Below are 20,000 nucleotides of genomic sequence, written 5' to 3'. Positions count from 1 at the left end.
AAGAGGATGAAGAGCCAACAGGACACGCACATCCTATCTTCAGTTTATCTGCAAAACCTGACGGGAGTGGGTGAAGCTATGCGACTCCCTTCAGTGGTGTTTGGCTTTTATGTTTAACCCTGCAGCCCCCTTGGCCTCGCCCGCTCAGCTCCGAACCGCCGCGGCTGTGAATTATTAAGCATCTCTCTTATGCAGCGCTCAGTCCGCCTCTGTACATTTCAACAACGAGCATACGAGTGTCTTTCACTGTGCGTGTGGGGACGGCGATTACCGGAGCCAGGGATGGAAGGAGGCAGAGTGTGATGAGCAGAGGGAAGGTGGAAGTAGAATGTTCACAGTCTAACACCTCTATTGTGTGTATGTGATAGTCTCTCTCTCTCTCTCTCTCTCTCTCTCTCTCTCTCTCTCTCTCTCTCTCTCTCTCTCTCTCTCTCTCTCTCTCTCTCTCTCTCTCTCTCATCCTTCTTCAGAGAATGGTAGCAACAAAATAACTTTACCTTACCTGAAGGCTTCCTACGTGCTACTACTACCCAATGAACACACACACACACACACACACACACACACACACACACACACACACACACACACACATTGACTGTGGTGTTGAAAAGTCTCTCTCTCTCTCTCTCTCTCTCTCGTCTTGCTATTGTCGTTCCATTTTGCTGGGCCTATCCGTTCCGAAGCCTCGAAGCACCTGTTCCGTATTTGCTGATGCGGGCTTTGCGGGTTCACTTGGTTCGAGACGGAGTTCGGGGAGAGAGAGAGAGAGAGAGAGAGAGAGAGAGAGAGAGAGAGAGAGAGAGAGAGTCCTCCAGATTGCGTACCTAATAGTGACATGTCTGATTTAGATATGAATTTAATTTTTTTATTTAATTATGTTTTCTTGATTTTTCGTTTGTTTTCAATTTATACGTTATGTAATATTTTGGCTTAATTCTTCTTTTATGGTGCATTATTATTTGTATTTATTTTATTCTATTTATTTATTAGTTTTTCTCGTCTTCGGTAAATATTTCATAGCATAATTTGGTTTAATATTTTGGCGGGTTAGAATTGGGTAAGAAAAATATATTAAACAGTCAGAGAGCGAGTGTCATTAGATTCATCAGTTGTAGGTAATGCTGGGCGGGGTAGACTTTCAACGCAAACTGTGATAGGTGGCGGCAGGTCATTACTGCACACTGCCGCACTGTTTGGGGACGTGACCGAGATACACGTCCATCAATCAAAATGAAGCCTTAGTGTTGGAATCGAGATCAAAATACACACACACACACACACACACACACACACACACACACACACACACACACACACACACACACACACACACACACACCATTGGCTTCACTTGGAATTTTTTTCAACGATATCTTTAACAAATGATAAATTAGAAATGTGCTAACGTGACACCAACTTTCAAGGCAGAACGTAACTCAAATTCAAGAAATTGCAGCATATCACCTTAACCCTAATTGTTAGCGAGTGTCAACCATCGTTTGAAACAATGTGGTAAAATATTTCGAAGACAGTTTGATGAATCATTCACAACTTGTCTTAGTCAGTAAGCATTTCTTCCTGTATACTCATGAAACTAACGAAATATTCCGAAATATTGAAAGAAGTGAAGGATGAGATAAGTGAAGAACTGTTAATTCTATTCAACAGTTCTGAGCAAATTTGAAACATCTGACATTAGAAATACATTAGAGCAGGGGTTCTCAACCTGGGGTACGCGTACCCCCAGGGGTACGTGAGAGGAATTTTTGGGGTACGTGGCGGGTTTCTCAAAATGCTTAAGTTTTAAATAGCAGCAAATTCGTTTGTAGTATACAATGTGTCCTTCACTAGAACCAGGACACGTTAACAACGTTAACAAGGAAACTCTTGGAGTTATATCACTTGAGAGGAAGCTCTCTTGGATTACAGTTGCCACACAACCTTGCAAACCTATAATATTTGCTCCGATTTCTTATTTTATATGTTATTCACACACACAGTGACTTATTTATCACTGTTACTAGTTACAAGTTGCAACTAGCTGCAAGCAACACTAGTTCACTGCCATAATGATCGAAAATTGTCTGATATAGTTCCTTTTTGGTAAATGCATTGCATGTTAGTCACATATAGTGTCTCCCTGTGAGGTACCAGTTCCTATCGACACTACCTCATAGAAACATACTAATATTAATTAAAAATTGTGTCTGCTCCACATATATAACACAATTTAAACTTAATAAACTAAGTCAATAAACCATGCATTTATTGTTACCCTTCCTGACGCTGCATTGTGGGTAAGGGTACGTGATCAATACTGAAAGACTTCGAGGGTACATCACATTAAAAAGTTGAGAAGAAGAAGAATTAACCTGTGCAGAAGCGAGGTGAAATGTGTGTTAAGGTTCCGTGCTGTATTTAATTAAGTCTCTAGAAATGAAAGATCTTGGTACACCAGACAATTATGTTTTGCTCTATATTATGATGTCAGTCGTATAAACTCAAGTAACTATAAAGAAATACCATGGTAGAATAAGAACAGAAAAATACTGGTAGGAGTAAAACCCTGGCAAATCAATAGATACATCGTAATACAGTGTTTAGAGACGATTACTCTGTACCGCGAGACGATACTGACTCTCTCCTGCGAACACTGAAATTGTGACAGTTTGGGTCCTCTCCTATTGATATTAATCAAAGTATTGCGATTTATTCACAATAGTAATATATTACACTCCGACGGAACACGGGCCTAATGTGTTTGAGATGTGGCATTTTGTTATAGTACATTTCGCTCTATATAGCGACTGTTTAGGACTAAAAAACTGTAGCTTCAGGTAGATATTCAATAATGTTATCTATCGATTTTCAGTCTTAAAGTAGGGAAAATTACGAATATTGATGCATTTCTTTTATAGTCCTCCTTGCTTCTCGAAAAGGTGCACGAATTTAGAAAAGGTTGAAGAACACTAAACTGTACCCTGAAAAAAATACAGTAAAAGAGATAAGATAAAATGACCAACATCTCTATTATTACGGAGGCTAATAATAATACCAAGACTAATTAAGTAATTCAGAGATAACGAAACGAACGACGATCACGAGAGCTTCCACGATAACAGTGTGTACGATAAGATTTGATTCCAGATTCCTCGATAGCGCTCCGAGTTTCCAAGATAACAATGGCATTCCAGTTTCCTCGATAGCGATGCAAGTTTCCAAAATGACGATGCCTTTCCATGATAAAGATGCCCTTCCAGTTTCCAAGATAATAATGCGAGTTTCCACGATCAAGATGCAATTCCAGTTTCCACGGGAACGATGCGGGTTTCCACGATGTCGATGCGGTTCCAGTCCTCACGATGCGATTTCAAGACACAATATTGAAGTCCACTTGCCTACACAGGTACTGGGACGAACCCTTTCACCCCGTAAGGATCCACCCAACACCCTTGAGTGCGAGTAAAGTGACGCTGCCACCTTCCTGCGCTGCAATTGAAGTCCACTTGCCTACACAGGTGCTGGGATGAACCCTTTCACCCCGTAAGGGTCCATCCCACACCCTTAGGTGCGAGGAGAGTGGCGCTGCCACCTCACTGCGACGCAATTGAAGTTCACTTGCCTACACAGGTACTGGGGCGAACCCTTTCACCCCGTAAGAGTTCACCCCAGACCCGTGAGTGCGAGGAGAGTGACGCTGCCACCTTACTGCGCCTCACACGGGTAGCCATGAGCATAACCCGCCACACTCCACTCCCCAAACACTGTCAGTGAGTCCTTTTCACCCCGTAAAGGACCACTGGTACGGTCAGTGCCTGGCTCATGGCGCACAGCGTGCCCTCGTTCATGGCGAGTTGTTCAGCCCGATGTCATTATAAGCAGAGGTCCTGTACACACCACTCACCACCAGACTCTATGCAAGGAGCCCTTATCACCCCTTAAAGGCCCCTCACGGCATCATCTGATGGACGGTAGACACGGCACCCTGCTTAAGGCGACGCCTTGCCTAGTATGAGGCGCTGCAAGTTGACAACAATCAGTGAGCTTGAAGCCGCGAAGGAAAATGAGTCCACGCTAACAATGGGATTCCACGACAGGTTGCGATTCCAGTGTCCACGGTACAGATGTGTTTGTTGAGGATAACGATCCGTTTATCGAGGCTAACGGTGCGGCGATGGCGATGGCGAAACGATCCAAAGTATTATTACCTACACAGGTACTGGGACGAAACTTTTTTACCCAGAAAGGGTCAACCCCAGTCCCGTGGTTATGAGAGCAGTGACGATGCAACCTTGCAATGCCTCACACAGGTCGCCATGAGCAATGACCCGCCACACACCACTCCCCAAACGCTGTCATGAAGTGAGTCCTTTTTTACCTAACCTAACCTAACCTAACCTAATCTAACCTAACCTAACCTAACCTAACCTAACCTAACGTAAAGGACCACTGGTACTGTCAGTGCCTGGCTCATGGCGCACAGCGTGCCCTCGTTCATGGCGAGTTGTTCAGCCCGGTGTCATTATAAGCAGAGGTCCCGTACACACCACTCACCATCATATTCTATGCAAGGAGCCCTTATCACCCCTTTAGGGCCCCTCACGGTACCATCCGGTGAGTGGTAGACATTGATCTCTTGCTTATGGCGACCCTTGCCTAGTGTGATGCGCTGCAAGTGGACGACTAGTAGTGAAGCTTGAGGCCACCAAGGAAAAGCAGGACCTGCAGCCAGTTCCCTGCCTTGGGCCCCAGGCCGGACCCGACGGCCACCTCCTTCCCCCGTGCGGCGCCCAAGGCCGTCACGGCCCTCAAACATCTTTAGGCCGAAAGTTCTCAATCGTCGTTTTAATTTTGATTCGAATATAAAATCGTCGATGGTAAATGAAAAATAGCTTTGGTGTGAAAGTGTGCAAGAGTTAGCTGATTAATGAAACAAGGTGAGGCAGCTTTGCTCCGGAGTATTTAGTGTACTTTGCATGTTGCTGCCTTGAATGTGTACGTGTTTGTAGGTAACTGGATAGAAACAGTAGACCAATGGTAGTTGTGTAGCTATTGGGGAACTTTTGAAAATTAGTTAAGCTTCTGGATAGAGTGGATGAGTGCACACAGGTTTGCGTGTCTTATACATAAACTGCCACTTGTAAACATAAATTTTTCTATTTCATGCTCTTAGAAAAAGCAAACTTAGTTTTCTTTATTTCCTGATCACAATGACGTGTAAATATCAATGTTCCAATCATAAGGAAACACTAGGAGAGGACCCAAACTCCCGTTGAAGTTGCCAGATTCAACAGATATCGTAATATTTCACAGAAAAGATGGTCAACTGCATATCGTATATTTTTGGATATTCTTTTGTCACATAAGGAGATATCAAGATAGGTAAAGTATTTCTAAACATGTATCTACGACAAAAACGCTATAATAGTAGAGTTAGGTTATAACTATGCATTGTGTTTTTTATATACCATCTTGCTCTATTCCTGGAACAAAGATTACTTCTTCCTCAATTGATAGCTCGAAGTTAGTTTGATATTTTCTTTCCTTCTAGGTTAGTAAGTAGACTACAAGACACCATGAACCTATGAAGCCCCGTAAATGAGATTATTTTCATAACTTAGAAATCAAAGTCTGATAATGAGATTGTCTATTGCCAACCAAACCGTTCTGCATAGACGTCTTCAGCGTCATAGAGACCTAATGATGTTAGCTCATGGACAGTGGCCATCCTGACAGCGCGAAACCACAGGGGGTTCATAAGAAGATTTCCAGGGGTACTTAGATGGCTGATCTAATAAAATCCTTTGCAGTGCCATTGCATATTGAGTTCCATGTTCCATGTGACAATACTGGGGGTACTGGTAGATGGTCTTATAACTCAGGGGGTTCTTAACGATAAAAAGGTTGAGAACCCCTGCATTAGAGCATTGCAGCAATCATCAAGAAGGGAGGCGGGTCACTGCCAGGAAATATATGACCTATTAGCCTTGTTGCACTTGGCTTGAGATTAGTTCAATGCTCCACAGTTTGAAACGTTGTGGTGAAATACATAAAAGATAACTAGTTACAAAACAAGTTTATGAATTATTCACAGCATGGTTCCTTGATTAGCATGCGTGCCTTGCTGACTTGTTTGACTTCACTGCACTTTTAAAGAGTTCCTTGGCGATAGATCGATAGACGTTGCACGTGTTTATTTCCAGCGGTCATTGGATTAAGTATCTCATGAACAACTGTTCATTAAAGCTGTGCACATACAACATCACTGGTGATATGGAGTTGGATTGATGACTGACTGACTGAAATTAGAATGGTTCGTAAAGACATTTTGTTTTGCTGATGTATTGTAAAAAGTGACAAACTCAGAGAGATTTGCTCTTTTCCTTGTTCTATAATTTTTCTGCATTAATGACGCTGTCGATAGTCTCATCTGCAAAATGTCAACATTTGTTGATAACACCAAAATAGCTGGTAAACTAACAACAGCAAGGACAAAGTAATTTCGCAGTTTAACTACAGAATTCCAAATACAGATGCAGAGTGCTTTACATAGGAAGCAGGAATCACCACACTAATTATTTGATGACTGGTGAGTAAGAAAATAGGTCTTAGAGTCATACTATCACGTGATCCGAAACCCAGTCTGCATTTCCTGAGAGGTTGTAAAGAATGCTAACAAACTGATCAGCTTACCTTGAAAATTAAGGATTACTGTTTATATATTAAAACTTATAAATCGCCAGTTCAATCCTTTCTTGAGTGATGCATACAGCTCAAGTCACCATTTTACATGTAGATTAGAAAAAAATAATGAAAATCAGTAGAGTACAGCATGAAATACTTGAAATGATATATTGAATGAAGCATTTCCAATGTAGAAAGGCGTAACGAACTGAATTTATTCAACCTTTGAAGGCGAAGGATGAGCTGTGATTTAATAGAAACACCTAAAGAGTACTCAGTAAAATGATTCACCATCCTTACTTCACACTTACCCAATGAAATATATTGACAAGACATAATAACCAGAAGATAATTAGTAGATTTACATCATTTGAAGTTAAACATCTTTCTTTTTAACATTTTGGGCGAATAGGTTCCAATTTAAATAGCACAATGGTTAAAATTTGTTAAGACAGATTATACAAGTTTGGTTTTAAGACAGATTATACGAGTTTGGTACGGCAGTCTACAGTTGAGTCGGTATCCTCCGCCCTGAAGTGTTTGGAGTCAAGGTGCCTTCGTGTTTACTTACCAAGCGTCGCGTTACTGAGATCGTTGCTTGTCACTTGCTTGATAGCAGTAGTGGTTGTTATACTCGTACATCTCGTCGCTCTTCACGCAGCTCCTCCACGCCTCTAGCATTTCCTCACTTCCAATAGGCTCTGGGTGGGGACGAGTTTTTATGTGTGTTATCCTTTCTTTCACTGTATGTTTGACACCGTAGCCGCCACTGGCAACAGAGCTGGTGCTGTTTGCTCTTTGTGGTCCTCCTCCTCCTCCTCCTCCTCCTCCTCCTCCTCCTCCTCCTCCTCCATTACTATTTTTTATGCCAGCGAAAGTTGGAGTGAGTGGTGGTTGGGGAGGAGCCTTCCTCTGTGCTGTCCTGTCTCTTTTCGTTGTAGCTAGTTCAAAGAGTTACCAAACTGCCTTGAAAGGACCAAAAGGTCTGTTGTTGTTTGATTTTCCTTTGTATTCCTCCTCCTCCTCCTCCTCCTCCTCCTCTTCCTCCTCCTCGTCTTTTTCGTTTCGTCTTTCCAGGTGTGTTATTCTCATTTTATCATATTTCTCGTTCTTGGTTACTTTTCCTCCTTGGTCGCCATCGCCTTCACTACCATCGTTGTCTTGAAGGGAAGCTTTTTCTTTATCAATGTCTTCGATATTTGGAACATTGTCTTCAGAGATTGTGAATAAGTGAAACTTGAAAAAAAAAGAAAAGGAAACATGAAACCAAAACTCAAACAAACTTACTTCTCGTCTTAATAAATGTGTACAAAATTATTATTATTATTATTATTATTATTATTATTATTATTATTATTATTATTATTATTAATATTATTATATTTATTACTATTATTATTATCATTATTATTACTATTGTTATTATTATCATTATTATTATTTATTTTTTTGTGTATGTACATAGATAAGTATTTTGCATTACAGACTGTGACATTTTAACTGTAGCATAGATAGTCCCAAGTGAACAGTTAGTAAGAGAGCACAAGAACGTAAGAAAACAAGGGAAACTGCAAGAAACCATTAATCCTGCACGTGTCTCTTACTGCATTAAATATTTTGCATTGAGTACCGTACCATGACACGTTTTCATATTCATTCTGTTCACTATTTGGTGATTTTATACACACTCAGAAACTTATGTGGGGTATTGAAATAGTGAAGACTGTGGCCACTAATCTTCTGACCTACATAGTTCCTTCCTCATGTCAGTAAAATGATCTAATCGTACACGAATCTCAAGGCGAAAATGTGTCCCATTATTGAAGTGGTTAAAAACACTTATTGATCTATACATACCATCCCCTTTCGTAATTCCGTCCAGTTGTCTTGTAAAGCTCCCTGTTAATTTGACACTGACAACCTGATCACTGTAACCTTTAACAGTTCGCCCATTGTTGAGAAGCCCATGAATTAATGACAACCTTTGCATTCAACGTTTCATAATTTCACTGTCTTTTTTTTTTTTTTTTTTACGTAGGGAAGAGCGCCAGCCAAGGGCAAAAAAGAGAAAGTGAAAAAAAAGGCCCACTTGAGTGCTAGCTCTCTAAAAGTGTAAAAAGTGCCAAAACTCTTGCATGAAGGAATTGGACAGAATAGGGATGAGAGGAAGAAGAAAGCCTTGTGCAGCGAGGCCGCAGGAGAAGGGGAAGCATGCAGTTAGCAAGATCAGTAGAACAGTTACCATGAAAATAGCGATAAAAGATAGAAAGGAATGCAACATTTCGGCGGTGAGAAAGAGACTGAAGACATTTAGTCAGAGGAGGGGAGTTGATGAGACGAAGAGCTTTCGATTCCACCCTATCAAGCAAAGCTGTGTGACTGGAACCCGCCAAATATGCGAAGAGTACTCCATACAGGGACGGATAAGGCCCTTATACAGAGTAAGCAGTTGGAGGGGCGAGAAAAACTGGCGGAGATGCCACTAACAACCTGATGGCACTAACAACCTGATGGCACTAACAACCTGATGGCAGTAACAACCTGATGCCACTAACAACCTGATGGCACTAACAACCTGATGCCACTAACAACCTGATGCCACTAACAACCTGATGCCACTAACAACCTGATGGCACTAACAACCTGATGCCACTAACAACCTGATGGCACCAACAACCTGATGGCACTAACAACCTGATGCCACTAACAACCTGATGGCACTAACAACCTGATGGCACTAACAACCTGATGGCACTAACAACCTGATGGCACTAACAACCTGATGGCACTAACAACCTGATGGCACTAACAACCTGATGGCACTAACAACCTGATGGCACTAACAACCTGATGGCACTAACAACCTGATGCCACTAACAACCTGATGCCACTAACAACCTGATGGCACTAACAACCTGATGGTACTAACAACCTGATGGTACTAACAACCTGATGGCACTAACAACCTGATGCCACTAACAACCTGATGGCACTAACAACCTGATGGCACTAACAACCTTATGGCGCTAACTGATGCCACAACAACCTGATGCCACTAACAACCTGATGCCACTAACAACCTGATGGCACTGATGCCACTTACAACCTGATGGCACTAACAACCTGATGGCACTAACAACCTGATGGCACTAACAACCTGATGGCACCAACAACCTGATGCCACTAACAACCTGATGGCACCAACAACCTGATGCCACTTACAACCTGATGGCACTAACAACCTGATGGCACTAACAACCTGATGGCACTAACAACCTGATGGCACCAACAACCTGATGGCACTAACAACCTGATGGCACTAACAACCTGATGGCACTAACAACCTGATGGCACTAACAACCTGATGCCACTAACAACCTGATGGCACCAACAACCTGATGCCACTAACAACCTGATGGCACTAACAACCTGATGGCACTAACAACCTTATGGCGCTAACAACCTGATGCCACTAACAACCTGATGCCACTAACAACCTGATGGCGCTAACAACCTGATGCCACTAACAACCTGATGGCACTAACAACCTGATGGCGCTAACAACCTGATGGCACTAACAACCTGATGCCACTAACAACCTGATGGCACTAACAACCTGATGGCACTAACAACTTGATGACACTAACAACCTGATGCCACTAACAACCTGATGGCACTAACAACCTGATGCCACTAACAACCTGATGCCACTAACAACCTGATGGCACTAACAACCTGATGGCACTAACAACCTTATGGCGCTAACAACCTGATGCCACTAACAACCTGATGCCACTAACAACCTGATGCCACTAACAACCTGATGGCGCTAACAACCTGATGGCACTAACAACCTGATGCCACTAACAACCTGATGGCACTAACAACCTGATGGCACTAACAACTTGATGACACTAACAACCTGATGACACTAACAACTTGATGGCGCTAATATCTTGATGGCACTAACAACTTGATGACACTAACAACCTGATGACACTAACAACTTGATGGCACTAACAACTTGATGGCTCGAATATCTTGATGGCACTAACAACAGACATCACTAACAACCTGACGCCACTTACACCCTAATGCCACTAACAACGTGATCACTCTCGAGTCGTAACAGTTTGTCCTGGTACCGCTGGCACCATCAATATGTTCTGGTGTGGTTGAAGAGAAATGCCGGGGAAACTTCCCTATATTTATTGTAGGATACAAAATGTACTGGAGGCTTGGTAGCTTGGTAGCGAGCGGACGTGGAAAGGCTTGAGAAGTAGCCGGCGGCCAGAGAGATTTGTAGTCAGAGCGGCTAGATGAAGCTTGTAGCTAGCGTGATGATGTAGAATTACAGTCTACACACTGGAGTGTGATTGTAGACAGTAAACTGTAGAACTAGACTGGCTGTGCAGGACAGTATAACCAGTCAAAGAAGGAAGGCAAGCGGATTGCCAGCCAGAGCGTGAGCCTGTTCCTTAAGCTGCGTTAGGAACCAGACTGAGCGTGGCGTCCCTTGGGGTAGAACAATACACAGCCCCAGTACACCATATACAGAACATTACATTACTCCGCGTATCAAAGTAGTCTGTCTATCATAAGTTTGTCCATTACTTAGAAACCCACAAGTTAATGACCGTCTCTGGAATTCACATCTCATTACTTCACTGCCTTGACGGATGATAGGCAACATATAGGCCCATATTCTAAACACTTCTTCGCCTCACCTCCACTATTTTCAAAAGGCTCTAGTTCCCATATTTTAAAAACTACTGCTCCTCACCTCCACTATTTTCAAAGAGCTCTAGTTTAAGTTACAATGATTTTTAAGTGTCTTTCAGCATTTCTAGCGCCATGTTAACAAGATTTTTGCATTGCCAGCAGGACAAATACTCTTTAGAACACGGCTAATTGTCTCTGTGGCTCTTGAAATTGGTCGCCATGAGAGAGGGAAGAGTTTTTGGATATGGCTCATGGTGCGAAGGAAAGTACATCACCTTATCTTAATACGACAAGTTACTGTGTCGTGTTGGGAGTTGCTTGGTGGGAAAAGGGGGCCAGTGTCCTTCTATCCATCTGTATCTATCTATCTATATTTATCATTCTATCTATTTATCTATCTATTTATCTATATGTATCTATGTATTTATGTATGTATCTATATCTATGTATCTATGTCTATCTATCTATCTATCTATCTATTTATTACGTGCATATCTTTTCACTAGTACTGTTTCTCTACTTGGCGTACGAGTGTGAATGATCCTGCGTGTTGAGTCGTGGTGGTGGTGGTGGTGGTGGGTAGCGTGGTGTTTGACGCGGTTCAGAGCGTGTTTGCGTGCCATTTACCTTGTTTAAATATCATTAGGGCATGTCTGTGGGTGGCAAGGTGTGTGTGTGTGTGTGTGTGTGTGTGTGTGTGTGTGTGTGTGAATTTCTGTCGATAGCGGAAGCTGTGCCTTGTGAGAAATTGATAATGTGACGTATAGATAGATAGATAGACAGACAGACAGAGGTAAATAGATAAATAGAGATAAATACATAGGTAGGTAGATAGATAGATAGATAGATAGAGATAGAGAGAGAGAGAGAGAGAGAGAGAGAGAGAGAGAGAGAGAGAGAGAGAGAGAGAGAGAGGCTAGAAATTACGTGCTGGTCGGAGTGTTTGCTTGGCCCTTCTATTTTTGACAAGAAGGTTATTTTTTTCCATCCTTATGAGAGAGAGAGAGAGAGAGAGAGAGAGAGAGAGAGAGAGAGAGAGAGAGAGAGAGAGAGAGAGAGAGAGAGAGAGAGAGATTCCTTCACGCGAAAACCAAAGTTAAGGGAAGAGTAAGAAAACAAAACTTTTCTCTCTCTCTCTCTCTCTCTCTCTCTCTCTCTCTCTCTCTCTCTCTCTCTCTCTCTCTCTCTCTCTCTCTCTCTCTCTTCTCTCTCTCTCATGGATCTTGTTTGAAGCTAGAGAGAGAGAGAGGAGAGAGAGAGAGAGAGAGAGAGAGAGAGAGAGAGAGAGAGAGAGAGAGAGAGAGAGAGAGAGAGAGAGAGAGAGGGTGGATGGAGGAGGGAGGAAGGAGGAGAGAGAGAGAGAGAGAGAGAGAGAGAGAGAGGATGAGAGAGAGAGAGAGAGAGAGAGAGAGAGAGAGAGAGAGAGAGAGAGAGAGAGAGAGAGAGAGAGAGAGAGAGAGAGAGAGAGAGAGAGAGAGAGAGAGAGAGAGAGAGAGAGAGAGAGAGAGAGAGAGAGAGAGAGAGAGAGAGAGAGAGAGAGAGAGAGAGAGAGAATGAAGAGCGATGGAGGGAGGAAATGAAGAGAGAGAGAGAGAGAGAGAGAGAGAGAGAGAGAGAGAGAGAGAGAGAGAGAGAGAGAGAGAGAGAGAGGCAAGGGAGGGTCGGTGTGTGGAGGAGATGGGGAGGTGAAGGAGAGAGAAAGATAAGAGGAGGAAAAAAGAGAGGAGGAGGAGGAGGAAGGTGGAAGGAGGAGGAGAGAGGCAGACGACAGAGAGAAAGGATGGGAGGGAGGGAGGGAGGTATGGTGGGTGGATGAATGGAAAGAGAAGAGAAGCAAGAAGTGATGGAGAGAAGAGGAGGAGGAGGAGGAGGAGGAGGAGGAGGAGGAGGAGGAGGAGGAGGAGGGTAGAGTATTATATGGTTATGAGTACTTAGTGAGGCTGGAAGAGTAAAGTCAGTGTCATATTGAGAGAGAGAGAGAGAGAGAGAGAGAGAGAGAGAGAGAGAGAGAGAGAGAGAGAGAGAGAGAGAGACACGGGAGGGCTTCATACTCTCATTGTTAACATAGTGGTGAGAGTGGGTAAAGGGATGCAGAGATTGAGGAGGAACAAAAAAGGAGCCATACAGCAGCAGACTTGTTTCTCCTTTTTGTCGGGTTGTGGGAAATCGACCATCAAGTGTTTTTAATGTACGAGAAAATGACCAAGAGCAGCAGAAAGAGTAAACCAAAAAGACCCACTTAGTTGCCAGTCCCCGTGCAGGTCCGAGAGAGAGCCAACGGAAAGGGATAAATGTCTTGAAACCTCCCTTTTGAGTGATTTGAGGGCACAGGAATATGGAAATACAGAAGCAGTTAGGGCGTGTCCACTGAAAGCATTAATACAGTCTGCCATGATTGAGAGGTGGTAGGAAAGTGAGTAGTGCCAGACAGGATGGTAGAATCAGCGTGGAAATCATATAGGAAAGATATAAGTGTTAGTCTTTCCGTCTTGTCTTTCCGGTGTTAGATAAGCAGCGATGGCCTCAGTAAGTGACGCCTCGTATATCCTAACGAGTTTCTGTTATATTTGCTGATGGTAATTATATTTTAGTTGTGGAAACGAAAGAAAATGAAAATATATTAAAACTTGAGGTATATTTATTTTTCTTAGGTTTAACTTGTGCTACGACTTGATGTACAAGATGATAAGTCTCCAAACCTTAATAGCGCAATTAAAGGTGTTTGGCGTCAATTTTTTTTTTTTTTATACCATGTGGGCTTTTCACGGGAATTAATGGGCTAAAGGAGATACTTACTTGATGTGAATAGTTTTACCTGTTATGTTGAGGCTTTTTTGTTTTCTTATATATGGTCAATTTGTAAAGGAATGATTTTTATTTGTGTTGCTGAATGCTTTGAATACTGTAAACATTATTGTTGGGTCACTTTACATCCTTCATTTAGAAAACTGAATGAACATTCCTCAGCTGATGTATTATTTTAGGTGCATTTTGCTGTACTATTTGTTTTATAGTTTTTTATTAATTTTTTTTGTAGTATTGATCACATCCGGAAATTATGCAGTTTTAACGTATCCTTTTCTGGTTTGTGTTTGAAGGTACAACAATTTCTGTAATGACCTCGCAGGAATGGTGACTGGCGTTCAAACTGCTTGATGTTAGAGATCTTTCATTTCACCCACGGCAGAAAATCTGTTCTGATGCAAAGCTCATTGTTTTTTTTATTATCAGTGAATTTAATTTGCTATTGTGTTGCTCAGTTTGAATTTTACTGCAAGGCTTCTTTGACTTATCATGGTTACTTAGACGATTTTCATGTAATGTATATTCTAATACTTAGGAGATAAAACGATCGTTGATATCATTGATTCACACCAAGAACTGAGCAGAGAGAACCACCAGACTCTTGGTATGTCACTTTCTGCGTTGAGCCAGGGAGACGACACGGCATGTAGGACCAGTGTCTTCTTAGGGGGTCGGTCCTCAGTCCAGTGGTAGTGTCTTGCTAGGCGGCCAGTCCTCAGTCCAGTGGTAGTTGTTAGCACTTATATACTACGAGTAGATGAGAAAGTTACTCAACAGTCACTGATACGGTCTTTGGAAATGGACTGGTATTACGTCATCAGTCGAAAAGAAAGTAACGAAAGAACACGAGTAACTTAACACAAATGCTTCCTGCAGAGATCCGAGTTATTCATTCAGCTGTTTTGTAAGTGTATCGCCACATTGCCTCCTAAAAGGGTCTCCATTAATTTACAAAGAACTGACAAGTTTGAGTTTGCGACTCGTTTGTTTTTTACAGATGGGTGATGTATGACACATTTCAATGTGTCAGAATTTAACCATCCGTTTAAGCTTTGTTGGACAGGATCTGGGATTTTTTAAAATTCATTTTTGCTTTATTTTCATTGGAGTGTAGAGTAATGCTCTCTGTGATGAACGAGATTTAATTTATTTTCTATTCTGCTCTTAATAGGTTGGATTGGTGTAGTGTTTGTCAGTAAATACGTACCGGCGTGATGAAATGATAAAGAATAAGAATGATCATCCGCTCATTTCGTCGTTCGTACCTTGCTGCTCACCACTCGACGCTACACGAGAGAACCTTTTTTTTTTTTTATCATTTATATTTACTTCACTTTAGGCTTCTGCTGTATATTCTCAGAGGTTTTTGTAGCCATGTTTTATTAGTGTCTTGGCATTGCTGTTTGTGTGTGTTTGTGCCTCCATAAGCCTGGCGTGGAGGCCTGGCCGCGCACCATTCTGGAAACGGACGGGCTCATACTATGCAAGACAGGGAGGTCAGATTCCTCGAGAAGAAATACAGTCATCCGTATATCAAGAGGAGGAGGAGGAGGAGGAGGAGGAGGAGGAGGAGGAGGAGGAGGAGGAGGAGGAGGAGGAGGAAGAGGAAGAGGAGGAGGAGGAGGAGGAAAAGGAGAAGGAGGAGGAAGAGGAGAGATATTGGCAAGAGCCGCGTTTACGAGAGAGAGAGAGAGAGAGAGAGAGAGAGAGAGAGAGAGAGAGAGAGAGAGAGAGAGAGAGAGAGAGAGAGACATTGGCGTGGGTGAACAAAGGAAATGAAGATATTGGGATGGAAAACCTTTAGAAATTAGAACAAAGGGGCTGCGGCAAGACGCGTACCTCCTGAAATGCTTTGCCCACATATGGTAGCGGGAGAGGGAAGGGAAAATGTTGCCAGGAAAAGGAGGAAATAATAGTGTTCATCGTACCATACAAAATATACGTCGCCTCTTTTTCACGTCTTTTCTTTTCGTCACGTCTTGAAAGAGAGAGAGAGAGAGAGAGAGAGAGAGAGAGAGAGAGAGAGAGAGAGAGAGAGAGAGAGAGAGAGAGAGAGAGAGAGAGAGAGAGAGAGGATATTATATGATTTGAGAGAAAGTTGTAATAATATTTTCGCTTGTCAAGACCTACTGAAGCATATTTCTTATACACACACACACACACACACACACACACACACACACACACACACACACACACACACACACACACACACACACACACACACACCTACCTGCAAAAGACAGCTCACCTATTTCCTGCCAAACACAACCAATCACTGAAGGAAATTGGGAGAAAAAATCGGGAGGGACGATTTTCACAAACCATAAAGACATTGACGACACGACAGATCAGAAGGAGGAGGAGGAGGAGGAGGAGGAGGAGGAGGAGGAGGAGGAGGAGGAGGAGGAGGAGGAGGAGAAGAAGAAGAAGGAGAAAGAAAAATAGCAGCGTGAAAAGGAGGAGGAAGAAAAAGCTGACGTAAAAAGTGAATCAGGATGCAATGAAGTGTAAAGCGTTGTTCATTATTCATTTATTTATTTGATGTGTTGTTGGTGTTTGCTTCTGTGCTGCCAGGTCTTACTTCAGACTGTCTTGTATATTGGTAGTGAATGCAGTCACTCCTTGATCGCTGCCATTTAAGGTTGGGCCGGCATCAATTTCACGAAGCCTTTCTGTATTAAAAAAAAAAGTGTTCATGCTTGTTATTGATTCACGTTGGTCTTTCTGTAGTAAACTTAAGGAAAGGTCACCTCTTCTATAGGTTATGTAAGGATTGTTCTGTGTCAGCCGTGGTACAGTGGAACCATGCGTGCTTTGGGGTCCGAGGGGTCTCCAAGCGCACGGGTTCGAATCCTGTCCACGGTCCGAGTGTAGGTTGGGCTTTGAGATAGGAGGTACCCCAAAAAGTATCCCCTTTAGCCCATAAATTCCCGTAAAAAACCTACATGGTATAAATAAAGAAATAAAAAAATATATGTCGGCGATAAGTGATTTTATATACAGCTTCAGAAACTTATGTAGGGATTAAAATAGTGAAGATTCCGGTCTTTGATCATGTGACCTCAATAGACCTTTTCTAATGTAAATAAAATCATCTAATCGAACCCAAACTCATGGTAAAAAATGCGTCCCAATACTGAAGGGGGTTAAAAAATGAGAGTTCAGAGAGCAGTCATCTTTTACTGGCTTCCCTAATGCTCTGCTGCGTGAGTGACAGCATTACACTGCTCTTTTTTACTCCACTAAAGGCAGTGTCTACGTGCGGGAGGAGATATTAAAACATTAGACATAATGAAATAAGGGAAGCTACAAAAATGTCGTCAGGTTTACACGTGATAGTTCCTGTATGAAGCACATTTACCTCTATTTTGTTTATTCATATATATATATATATATATATTTTTTTTTTTTATCTATATTTATCTACATCTATCTATCTTTCTTTCTATCTCTATCTATTTATCTGTCTATTTTCTATTTTTTTATATCTATTTATCTATATCTATCTATTTTTATATCTAAATTTATCTATCTGTCTATCTATCTATCTATCTATCTATCTATCTATATCTATCCATCTATCCATCTATCTATCTATTTATTTATCGATCATCCTCATCCATAAATATGTGTAACCTTTAAGTACAACAGGCAACACTTACCTTCACCCGTTCATCATCTCTAATTCTCTATAGATATACTTTGGAACTGTATGTTTATGTACATCTGTATTTGTTCTTCTAGCAATATAATGTTGTTTAGGAGAAGAGTTTTATGGCACCAACAAAACTGAAATGGCTCTACCTTAGTATCCTTTATTTCTTTTATTTACTTTCTCTTCACTTTTGCCCATAGCCCTTTCAATACTGAGACGCATTTTTTAACCTTGATTTTATTTCCATTAGGAAGGTTCCATGGAGGTAAAAAGATTAACGCCCAGAGTCTTTACTATTCTCATCCCAGCATAAGTTTCTGAAGCTGTATAAAATCGCCAAATAGTCACCAGAATGAATATGAAAGCGCGTCCTGGTAATTAATGACTAGGTGCTAACAAAGTGATGATTCGTGAGTCTGTTCCATTCAGCCACCGCTCTATATGAGATCCAATTCCTTCCTATCTTTTTAAAATCTAACTTTTGTCAAGCTTAAACTCAATACGTCGTGTCATACCCTGATTATTGGTCCTGAAGATTCTACTTACTGTATGTCATCCTTGTTTCTACTGCACCATTCTTTTTATATTTTGTTGATTGTGGCGGAGGAGGAGGAGGAGGAGGAGGAGGAGGAGGAGGAGGAGGAGGAGGAGGAGGAGGAGGAGGAGGAGGAGGAGGAGGAGGAGGAGGAGAGGAGGAGGAGGAGGAGGAGGAGGAGGAGGAGGAGGAGGAGGAGGACGAAGTGGAGGACGAGGAGGAGGAAGAGGAGGAGGACGAAGAGGAGGACTAGGAGAGTAAGGAGGATAAGGAATACAAAGGAATACAAAGGAGGACAAACAGCAACAGACCCTGAGGTCTTTACTAGGCTGCTTCTTGAAGCTATTTCCTAACTACCAGTGATAGAGACAGGACAGCAAAGCAGAAGGCTCCTCCCCACCCACCCCTCCCTCCAGCCGAGGCTGGCGAGAAAAAAAGGTAAAACCATGTGATATGATAAGGAGGAGGAGGAGGAGGAAGAGGACGAGGACGAGGACGAGGAGAAAGTAGTAGTAGTGAAAAGAGGGGAACGAAAATAGTAAAAGGAACAAAAAGAGAAAATGCAGAAAAAAATTTAGAAAGGATAAAAAAAGAAGAAAAAATTAGTAAACGAACAAAGAATAGGAGTATATGAGAGAGAGAGAGAGAGAGAGAGAGAGAGAGAGAGAGAGAGAGAGAGAGAGAGAGAGAGAGAGAGAGAGAGAGAACGGTCTCGCGTGTAAGTTTCTGAGTGTGAGTTGGGTGTGAGTGTGAGTGAGAGGGGCTGGCTGAGTGTGAGGATGGTTGGATGGGTGAGTGAGGGATGAGAAGGAGCATGAGTGTTGGTGGGTAAGCGTGAGATGAAAGTGAGCGCTGTGAATGAGTGTGAAAAGTGAGACAGAGGATATGAATAAAACTGCTACAATGAAAGTGTTTCTTCTTATGGTCCATCTGTCTGTGTCGCTTTATATCTGTGTTGATGTTTTTATTTGTCTGTATGTCTGTCTTTCTGTCTCTATTTGTCATTTCTCTCTGTCTTTGGTGTCTGTCTCTGTATGTCTTTATCTCTGCCTGTGTCTCTGTCTGTCACTTTTTGTGTATCTGTCTTTGTGTCACGTTTTCTGTTGCTTTGTCTCTCTCTCTCTCTCTCTCTCTCTCTCTCTCTCTCTCTCTCTCTCTCTCTCTCTCTCTCTCTCTCTCTCTCTCTCTCTCTCTCTCTCTCTCTCTCTCTCTCTCTCTCACACACACACACACACACACACACACACACACACACACACACACACACACACACACACACACACACACCCCTATACTGAGTCGTTCCCTGCACTTCGCGGCGTCCGTCACACCCTGGTCTGTCTCTACCTGTCAACAGAGCGGGCGGCGGAAAGAGCGTGGCCGCGTGGAGTTGAGTCGCGTGGTGGCGGTGGAGTGCGTGAACAGTGTGGTCTTCCAGAGGGACTACGTGTTCCAGTTGTGCTACCTCTCCGAAGAGAAGGAACAGTACGTCCTCTACATCGCCGCCGTTAGTGGTTACGAGCGGGACGAGTGGCTGGACTACCTGCGGAGATGTGAGTATTGTCAAGCTGGTTTGTGTGTGTGTGTGTGTGT

At 42.5% G+C, this 20,000-nt stretch overlaps 1 protein-coding gene across 1 annotated transcript in view; it reads left to right on the top strand.

The window, feature by feature from the left end:
• LOC123517556 (tyrosine-protein kinase Btk29A-like) overlaps positions 1-20,000 on the top strand; it is a 140,870-nt gene that overhangs the window by 57,163 nt on the left and 63,707 nt on the right. The window contains exon 3 of the mRNA XM_045277774.1: positions 19,765-19,960. Coding sequence (XP_045133709.1) covers positions 19,765-19,960 — 196 coding nt within the window. The remainder of the gene's footprint in view (positions 1-19,764; positions 19,961-20,000) is intronic.

The sequence above is a fragment of the Portunus trituberculatus genome, chromosome 42 (genome assembly GCF_017591435.1).
Source record: "Portunus trituberculatus isolate SZX2019 chromosome 42, ASM1759143v1, whole genome shotgun sequence".
NCBI lineage: Eukaryota > Metazoa > Arthropoda > Malacostraca > Decapoda > Portunidae > Portunus > Portunus trituberculatus.
The sequence above is the reverse complement of the archived record's forward strand: the minus strand, read 5'-3'. Positions and strand labels throughout refer to the sequence as shown.